Source organism: Malurus melanocephalus, unplaced genomic scaffold (genome assembly GCF_030028575.1).
Source record: "Malurus melanocephalus ecotype Western Australia unplaced genomic scaffold, MMel_1.1 scaffold_435, whole genome shotgun sequence".
NCBI classification, from domain to species: domain Eukaryota; kingdom Metazoa; phylum Chordata; class Aves; order Passeriformes; family Maluridae; genus Malurus; species Malurus melanocephalus.
The window spans coordinates 214,841-224,545 of NW_026623667.1; the positions used below are offsets into that span (position 1 = coordinate 214,841).

At 59.9% G+C, this 9,705-nt stretch overlaps 1 protein-coding gene across 1 annotated transcript in view; it reads left to right on the forward strand.

Moving 5' to 3' along the window:
* The window catches only part of NCS1 (neuronal calcium sensor 1), a 17,803-nt gene extending 8,107 nt beyond the window's left edge, over positions 1–9,696 (forward strand). The window contains exons 2-8 of the mRNA XM_057380079.1: positions 5,200–5,224; positions 6,615–6,753; positions 7,172–7,250; positions 7,763–7,851; positions 8,101–8,178; positions 8,456–8,572; positions 9,216–9,696. Coding sequence (XP_057236062.1) covers positions 5,200–5,224; positions 6,615–6,753; positions 7,172–7,250; positions 7,763–7,851; positions 8,101–8,178; positions 8,456–8,554 — 509 coding nt within the window. The 3' untranslated portion in view covers positions 8,555–8,572; positions 9,216–9,696. The remainder of the gene's footprint in view (positions 1–5,199; positions 5,225–6,614; positions 6,754–7,171; positions 7,251–7,762; positions 7,852–8,100; positions 8,179–8,455; positions 8,573–9,215) is intronic.
* The last annotated feature ends 9 nt before the right edge of the window (positions 9,697–9,705 follow it).

Consider the following 9,705-nt stretch of genomic DNA (forward strand, 5'->3'; position numbering starts at 1 on the left):
CTCGGAGCGAGCGCACGCACACGCTGCCGAGCCGGGCGGGAGGRAGCGGRGAGCCCATARTCGGTCAATATTAACATTGTGATGATGTYGAGAGCGGAGTTTGTATCAGGTTTACATTCAGGAAATTCTTAAATACGCGTTTGGCCGAGACGAGGGGCGGAGTGAGCTTGGCATAAATTGCAGGGTTACCCGGAGCACCCGCGTGTTTGAGCGCCCCGGGCTCTTCCGCAGCGGCGCCCGCTCGGTTCACGCATGAGCTCCCAATTAACACACACATGAGMGCGCAATTAATTTACATATGAGCACCCAGCTGGATTTATGCATGGCTGCCCGGTTAATTCCCTCTGGATCGCACGCTGCTGCTCCGTGCATGAGCGCCCTGGTGGCTGATGCATGAGTGCCCAATTAATCGGYGCACGTGCCTGCAATTAGCTCATGCCTGACTGTCCCATTAATTCATGCATGAGCACCTGATCCATTCACACCTGAGTGCCCAATTAGTGCGTGCACAAGTGTGTTATCTCCTAATTACGCTAATTTACACATGAGTGCCCAATTAGCTCACGCAGGAGTGCCCAGCGAACGGACGCGTGACTGCTCGATTCATCCGTGCATGGGCGCCCCGTWAATTCATGAATGCCCGAAAAAATGGATGCATGAACCCCCAGCTGGTTCGTGCATGAGCGGCTCTTTCACTGCCGCCGCAGCGCCCGGGCGGTTCATGCATGAGCACCCAATTAGCTCACCTAGAAGCACCCACATAATTYATGCACGAGTGCCCAGTTAGCCCACGCATGATGTCCCGGTGTGTTTTTGCATGAGTGCCCGTCTGGCTCAGGCATGGGTGYCCAGTTAGTGCATGCATGAGTGCCCCGTTCCCTCACGCCTGAGCTCCCACCCCAGTGTGGGTGCCCAATTTCCCCGGTCTGGGCACTGCGCTGAGCACCCACAGCGGGTTTAGGCAGCCCCAAACCCGATGGGAACCCCCCGTGTTCCGGCTCCCCCAAAATGGGAGCCCAGGGACTGCAGGGACTCTGTGAAGGAGACACAGCACGTCCCTGGGATAAATCAATGTCGCAGGACTGCCCCGACCGTGACTCTGTGTGATGCTGGACCTGTGGGCTGGCGGCAGAGCCCGTGACCCGGCATAGCTGGAGTGCCCTGTGGCGGTGGGGGAAGCCACTTGGTGCCTGGAAATAATTAACCGGTTTCCCTGATAAGGCTGCGGTGCCCGCGGCCACACGGGATCAAGGTGCTGTGGTGGGAGCTGGAGCAAGGGGGGGACGTGTGGGGTTCGGTGGAGATTCGTCGCTGGCTGCTGCGTGGGGACAGTGCTTGTTGAGCCCAAACCTGCGTAAGGACTGAGCTGTGCTGTCGGTTTTAGCACGCACGGGCTGGGCTGAGTGTGCACTGTCCTGCTCAGGGTCCAGCCCTGCGGCCGTGGCCAAACCCTGCCCTTGCACAGACAGGGAAAGGGATGACAGCACAAAAATAAAAGCTCCTGTCGGGCTAAAGCATCACATCATCTCACGCATCCCACCGTGAGCAGGGATCCCTAAACCATTCCCAACCAGCTATCCCCTGCCCTCTTTCCTCGTCCCCGCCGCGGTCCAGCGAGCAGCGAGCTCCCTGCGGCAGGGCGACGGATGGGGRTTCGCAGTCCCGGGTCCCTCCTCTCTTCTCCTCTCTGCCTGGAAAACACAAATTAACAGGCTTGAGCACTGATTAACCAGAGCTGATTCTTGCTGCAGTGGCAGCTGGGTGGTGGGAGGAGAGGGGGCACGCGAAGGGCGGGTGGTGACGGAGCTGTCAGTCCTCGCCTGTGCCACTGGGATTGATGGAGAGGTGGGGGGAGAGGGCTGGGGGAGAGGGCTGAGGGGGATTTCGGTACCGGCAGCTGGGAGCAGGGGGCTGGGGGCTGCTTGGATGCTCTGCCCATTCACTCTACGCTGTGTGAGGCGTGTGGCCAAAACCCCGCTCCCAGCTGAGGTGGCAGCAGGAATGGACCGATCAGCGAAGGGCAGGGAGAGAGCCTTGGCTGTGTTTTGGCCGTGCTGGGCAGCTCCTGAGCTGCTCTGGGTGCCCGTYCCTGTCCCCTCTGCCTGTCCGAGAGCCCCGTGCTCGGCGATTCCCCGTTCTGCGCCCGGTGAGCGGGGCTGAGCGCACGGGYCGGCGCCTGCGGGGCGTCGCTGGCGCTGCCGGCTCGGCGGCGATGCCTCTCTTCCAGCGTTGCGGTTGATAACAAACGATCATACTCTGCCTTTATTTAGCGCCTTTCATCCCCAAGGATCCCGGGGCACGCTGCTACTAACAAGCTGCTACGTGCGCTATTTATAGCGCTCCCCGGCGCGGCTGCGGGAGCGGCGCTCCCTGGAGCTCGGCACGGCAGCTGAGCCCCGCTCCGGGCTGGAGCACGGCCAGAGAGCCGGCCCTGCTCCTGGGGATGCTCTGTGGGGCTGCTGGGGGTCACCCCCTCGTTCTGGGGCGGCGGGGGCGCGCCTGGCCGGGGTTTAGATCGCTGCAAATGGATGTGTGTCGGCTCAGCCCCGCGCCGTGATCGATGCCGCGRGAGGGGAATGCAGCAGCTGCCGCCGAATGGTTCTGTCTGTGAGCCCGGCTGGGCTCTGCCGGCCGGGGACACGCAGAGCGGAGGGACAGCGCTGTCCCTGCGTGTGTTTTCTCTGCTCCCAGCCTCAGGACAGGCGGCTCAGCCACGCACTCGGTGTCCCCGAGGCTTCTGTGGCTGCAGCTCGGGCATTTGCATTCCTAATTGGTGCCGCTCGGAGTGTCAACACCCAGCAGGGTCGGAGCGGCTGGGAAGTGGCAGCCATGGAATTGTCACCTGTCCCGGATCCATAACAGCAGGTGCAGGGATGCGGGTACCGCTCAGTGCCCACGCTGGGTCAGGGCTGGGGCGGTTCCTGCTCTGGGAACGCTCTGCCCCTGGCCCGAGGGGACATTTGGTGGCAGTGGAGGGATGCACTCAGAGCTGTGTGGTTTTCCAAGGGCTGGGAGCTGAGGCCACGCTCCCACCTCCGTTCAAACCCCACAGATTCCCCAGCACCAAAGGCTGGAGGATGGGCACCGGTGCTGGAGGAGGGATGGGGCTCTGCTTGGCTCCATTCCAGGATGCACATTTACAAATCCCTCACTGGGAGCCCTGTGCTGATTTTCAGGCTGGCACCTGAATGGTTCCCTCCGTCGGAAAAGCCTCTCCTGGGAGCATCACACATCCCTCCTGCGGCACGAGGGGAGCTGGCTCCATCCCTCCCTCCCTCCCGCCTCAGCCCAAGCGTGTCATTACCAGCATTTCTCCTGTACTAAAAAAAGCACAAATTTCTTAATTGTTTCCTGCTGGAGTTGAAAGGCAGCTCCCGGGCCCAAAATAGCACGTTGGGGGAAACGCAGTCGAACAAGARCGAGCAGAAGGCGATTTGCCTGGAGGGGCTGAGCCGAGCCCTGCCTGCAGCCCCGGCTGCTGCCGCGGTCCCTTTTGCCTGCTCCGAGCACTCACCATCATCCTCCTCCTTCCACGCACCCTCCTTGGGTGACTGGGGCTGCAGAGCTGATGCTTGGGGCATCTTTTGGGCACCCTCAGGGTGGAGGTCACGGCTGGTGTCTCAGTGAGGGTGTGCAGGGAAAGCTGTTCCTGTTGGAGATGTCACTCAGCAGCTCTTTTGGAAGGATGCTTCTGTGCCACCCTTTTTGGGGAGGATGGGAAAATCCCTTGGAACTGCCATGGCTGATGTTTTAGCTGCGTGAGTCCTTCCTGGCTCTTTCCTGCTGGGAGATCGCTCTCTGCCCAAAACAACTGACCCTCCAAATCCCTCCTGTGACACTGCCAAAGCTCTGAATGTCCTTCATCCCCGGTGCTGAACATCCCTATGGGTGCTGCTGTCCGGGCACCCCACGGTGCTACAGCGGGTGCTGCTTTCACTGAATCTCTGGGGAAGTGGGGGAATTGAAGGCTCTGTCCCTCCAGTGACCCCTGAGCTGGGATGGAGGGTCCCCCCAACACATGGGGACAGCCTTGGGCACTGAAATTCCTGCTAACAGGGGTTCTGAAGCCAGAACACGGTCAGTGATGAGGTGGGGGCTGCTGTGTGCCCTCCCAGCCACCCCACGGCTGCCAGCCCTCGCCTCTGCGCTCTGCACCTTCTGCCAGGCACGTTACAAATCTTCCTGATGGAAAATTGCTTTCTCTTCTTTTTCTTTTTTTTTTCTTTTTCTTTTTTTTTTTTTTTGCCATCCAAGGTAATTGGCATCTGTTGGTGTGTCTCGGGTCTCTATTTTTATCAGCCGTTTGCACATTGACATCTCCGCTCGCCTCGTTATCCCCGCGCCTTTCAGACCTGTGGCTTTTCTATCATTATTTAGATTCACGACGCAAAGGAAATGACAAATGAGGCCGGTTCTCCCCGAACCCACCTGCTGACACGTGGCTCCCCGCTGTGGGGAGGCACAGGCACAGCTTCTGCAGTGGGACACGCAGGGACAAGTGCCAGCCCCTGCCTGGCATCCCCCATCCCTCAGAGCCTTTTTTCTGCMGAGCACATCCTTCATCTCAGCAGCTGGGGACACTCGGGGTTGCCAGTGCTTGTTGTTTTCTAGCTTGTCACATTTTTGGGGTTTCTCCAGAGCCCGGTGAGGCTTCCCAGAGCGCTGGGATGGGTTTGGTGATGTTTCTCCAGACGCAGTTGGTACCTGGGGGGGTGCCAGCCCTGGAGCTGCGCCTGCACCCACGCTCGGTGTGTCAGGACCAGGCAGGTTCCTTCCCTGAGCCGCCCCCAGGCAGATGTTTCAGCAGATGTTTTCAGGGATGTTTTAGCTCTGGGAACATGAGACAGCAGGGCCTCCCCAGGCATGATCAGCTTTGTCCCCTTCATGGTCCACAGCATCTTGCAGCCATGGCTCTGCACTCCCTGGGTGCAACACAAAAGGAGGCTCCCTGGTTTTGGGGATCCCCAGAACCTGCAGCCCTGGCCCAAATTGTGCCTCAGAAGCAGCTGCTGCCACATGGGGGGCATTTGTAGCTCGTGGAGTGAGTGAGCCCTGGGGCATCCACCAGGGATGTCATTGTTGGGAGCCCCAGCAGTGCCCAGGGAAGCCACTGCTGGGCAGTACAAGAGAAACAGCTGTCACTGCAAAAACACTAAATCTCTCTCTCTTTTTTCTCTTTTCTCCTGTTTTCTCTTGCAGTCACSGAGAAGGAGGTGCAGCAGTGGTGAGTGCCTGGCGTGGTGTGAGCTGGCTGGGACATGGGGCTGTGGGCAGGGGACAGGAGCTGGTGACACTCAGCCACCCCACTGTCCAGGCAGAGCAGGAGGGGTGCAGGTGATGCCTCACAGAAGGGACCCCAGAACACAGAGGGGTTTTCCTTGCACGCCCTGTGCAAGGRCTGGGTTCTCGTTGCTCTTCCGTCCCCATATGAGCAGCCAAAGAGCATGGAACATGGGGACTGTCCAGCTGGTGACCTGGTGCAGGAGGCTGTTGCTGTCCCAGTGCTGTCCCCTTTTGCAGCACGGCCCTCAGGTGCTATCAGGGGTGGGATCTGTGTTTTCCTGCCGGCAGCACGCTCTCACTCCATCCCCTCCACCCCACCGAACACAGCGCCCTAGAAAAGCCACCGCTTCCCTTTCATCTCCCCACCCCACCAGTCAAGGTTTGCTTTCTTTATCTCTTTCTCTCATCCTTCCCCCCCCCACCCGATGAGTCATAGCTGCAGCAGCGTGAAAAAGATGTCACCGGCACTTCGGTTTCCCACCTCGCCACCCCCTTCCCCTCCTCCTCCAGCCCTCGTCCCGCTGCAGCGGGCGCCTGACAGATCTGGGCGATGCGTTGCATAATGTTCACGCACCCCACGTGATGCCCGTGCGGTCCCATGTGCTCCCCTCGTGCTCCCTGCGTGGTGCCCACACCCMCGGAGCCATGGAACCCCTTCCCTGCACCCTCCAGGGCCAGGCTGGAGCTGGGGCCGAGGGGTTTTTGGGGTGTTTGAGCATTGATGGGTTTTGGAAATGAGTGATCAGTGCCACCTGAGGACACAGGAACCCTCTGAGCAGCTTTCACTTGGGGTCATGATAAAAGTTCTGATGGAGTGATGGGATATCCTGAGTTGGAAGGGGCCCACGAGGATCATGGCAAGTCCATTTCCCAGCCCTGCACATCCCAAGAATCCCATGTGCCTGCAAGTGCTGTCCAAACACTTCTTGACCTCTGTTAGAATTAATGTAATTGCTGGGGTGCCTGTCAGTGCCCAACCACCCTCCTGGAAATCAGCRGCCACAGTGCCATTGTTTGTCACCAGGACATGGCAGCAGTGCAGTGGGTCCCTGTCCCCTCCCGTCTCCCCCACAATTCTCAACACCAGCCTGGTTGTGGCCCTGTTGCCACCTGTGGGCTGGCAGAGGGCTGGAGCAGTGCAGTGGGCACCACTCGGTGTCACCAGTGCCTGTCCCCAGTGCCACCCTCACTGTGGTGACAGGAGTGACCCAATGCCTCCCTCACTGTGGTGACAGGAGTGACCCAATGCCTCCCTCACTGTGGTGACAGGAGTGACCCAATGCCACCCTCGCTGTGGTGACACAGGCCCATGCTGTGCCCTCCCTCCGCAGGTACAAGGGCTTCATCAAGGACTGTCCGAGCGGGCAGCTCGATGCCGCCGGCTTCCAGAAGATCTACAAACAGTTCTTCCCCTTTGGTGACCCCACCAAATTCGCCACCTTCGTTTTCAACGTCTTCGATGAGAACAAGGTGAATCTGGGATTGAGGGGCACGGTCAGGGCTGGGCTCGTGGCCACGCTGTGATGATTTGAGATGCGTCTGCGTGGCGCTGGAGGAGCAAAATATTCCAGTGCTTCCTGGGGCGTGAAATGGAAGTGGCGCAGCTGGAGCGAGCCCCCACACTTGTTTTAGTGGAGGAATCACGTGGGGAAGGGCGGTGAAGCRGCAGAGCAGGAGAGGAGAGGCTCTGGTTTTGGTGCTGCTGATGAAAGCCCGTCCTGAGCCGCTCCTGCCGGGATGCTCGGGCTGGGCTGGATCACAGGAATGTGCRTCGTTCCTCCCTCCCTGCTGCCTTTTAGGCTGTGCTCCCTCACTGGGGACAGTGGGCAGGGAGGACACTGCTGGACAGGAGTGGCAGCAGCCCCTGACCCCTCCTTTCCTCCCCCAGGATGGGAGGATCGAGTTCTCCGAGTTCATCCAGGCGCTGTCGGTCACCTCCAGGGGCACGCTGGACGAGAAGCTGAGGTGTAAGTGTTCCCCATGGGATGCTGGTGGGCTNGAGAAGCTGAGGTGTAAGTGTTCCCCATGGGATGCTGGTGGGCTTAGCTGGTGTCCTCAGGGGTGTCCAGGGGTGTCCAGGGGTGTCCAGGGTGTCCAGGGGTGTCCAGGGGTGTCCAGGGTGTCCAGGAGTGTCCAGAGGTGTCCAGGGTGTCCAGGGGTGTCCAAGGGATGTCCAGGGGTGTCCAGGCTGTCCAAGGGTGTCCAGGGGTGTCCAGGGGAGTCCAGGAGTGTCCAGGGGTGTCCAGGGGTGTCCAGAGTGTCCAGGGATGTCCAGAAGTGTCCAAGGGTGTCCAGGGATGTCCAGGGGTGTCCAGGGGTGTCCAGAGTGTCCAGGGATGTCCAGGGGTGTCCAGGAATGTCCAGGGGAGTCCAGGAGTGTCCAGAGTGTCCAGGTGTGTCCAGGAATGTCCAGGGATGTCCAGGGCAGGGGCTGGACACCTGGACACCCCCAGCCCATGGGTGTTGCTCTGGTTTTCAGGGGCGTTCAAGCTGTACGACCTGGACAACGACGGATACATCACGAGGAACGAGATGCTGGACATTGTGGATGCCATTTATCAGATGGTGGTAAGAGAGCTGAGCAGCCCTTGGGGGTCCCTGCTGGAGTGCTGAAACATCCCAAATCCTTTTTGGGCCTCTTTTGATGGGATTTGTGGCCATGGTGGGCAGGGCAGGGTTGGGATCTGGTGCTGAGGGTGGTTCTAGTGCCAACACCATCCCCGTGCACCCTGTCCTGGTGTGGGGTGGGGGACARTCCYGSCCTGGGGACACAGGGCACAGRTGGCYGTGTGAGCAGGTCCTGTCCTKYTGCCACAGGGAAACACAGTGGAGCTTCCTGAGGAGGAGAACACGCCTGAGAAGAGGGTGGATCGGATTTTTGCCATGATGGACAAGGTGAGCACGCTTGAGGGTTTTTTCCCTGTGGCCAAAGGATTTGGGAAGGTTCCCTCCTTTCCCCACCAACACAAGGTCTCAGCTGCTGCCARGATTGCTGAGGGACACCCCCACCCCTCTGGGATCCATTTCAGAGTCACTGTGGCTGCAGGCACGGGGGGTGTGATGGGGACATGGAGGCAGTGGCTGTGGGGAGGGCTGGGTGTCTGTGTGGGTGCTGTGGGTGTTGGGGTGCCCAGCTGGGGTGAAGCAGCACGGTGACAGGGGTGTTTTGCAGAATGCTGAYGGGAAGCTGACGCTGCAGGAGTTCCAGGAGGGCTCCAAGGCCGACCCCTCCATCGTGCAGGCGCTCTCCCTCTACGATGGGCTCGTATAGTCCCGGGGCCGAGCGGCGGTGAGTGCAGTGCTGGGGGCTGTGGGGGTTCCCACATCTCCCACCTGCCTCGTGCCACCTTCCACGGGCACAGGCAGCTGAATCTGCTCTGCTGGAGCACCAAAACGTGGATAATCCCCCCCAAATCCAGCCAGGGGGAATGTTGCCCCCATTCTGATAGGTTCCTGCCAGTCCCCCCATCCCACAGAGCATCCTCAGACCGCATCCCCCAGAGATGGCAGCGTTTGCCTGTGGCACAGCTCCCACCCTCAGCAACACATGTGGCTGCAGAGGAGGCAGCTGGCACGCTGGGGGCACGGGGATGCTYCAGAGACAGATTATATTAAATGTTTTATTTATCTTATGTCTTATATTGTGCCCTGGAGCTGGGTTTGGCACAGCCAGGGACGCTGTGGCTCACAGCATCACACAGGTGCTGGGCTGAGCACCCCTTGTGTCCTTGCTGTGCCCCACAGAGGTGCAGAGGTGACCCTTGGAGTGATTTTTGTCATCACAGCGTCCTGAGGCTTGGAGTTTTTTTTAACCCCACCAGAGTTTTGAGCTTTTCAATATCAATTCTGTTTCCAGCTTTGCCTTCCCAGGGTAAAGGGATGGYCACAGGGATTTCTGCCCATCCATCTCACCCCTCTCCCTCCTCCTGCAGATGCCTGGGGGAGGACGCTCTCCGTGCCATCCGACCACCGCCGTGCGAAGCTTGCCTGTCCCTCCCGGCCTTCCTTTCCGTTCCGAGCGAAGGATGCCCTCGAAGCGCGAGCTCACTCCCCCTGTCCGCACTCCGAGCCAGCCGCTGCCATCGCCAACTTCTGCTTTTCCCAAAAAAACAAAAAAAAAACCCCGCGCCAGACCCCGGTCTGAGCGGCAGCGATCGCCCAAGACTGCAGGGCCGGGGAGGGGTCGAGAATGGCAGAGCAGAGCCCCTCTCGGCCTCTGAGCCCCCTTTGCTCCCCTCTTCCTACATTTTCGGATGGGACCGTGGATGCGCCRGCGGGGTCCTCTCTTGGGACGGAGCCCAGAGGTACCGGGGGCTGCACCCCCCGTGCGGGGTGGCCGGGCAGCCGAGGCACCGACAGCGATTGGGAACAGTCCTGGCGTCACCCAGCCTGGCCCGGCTCACTAGGGATATATATTATATA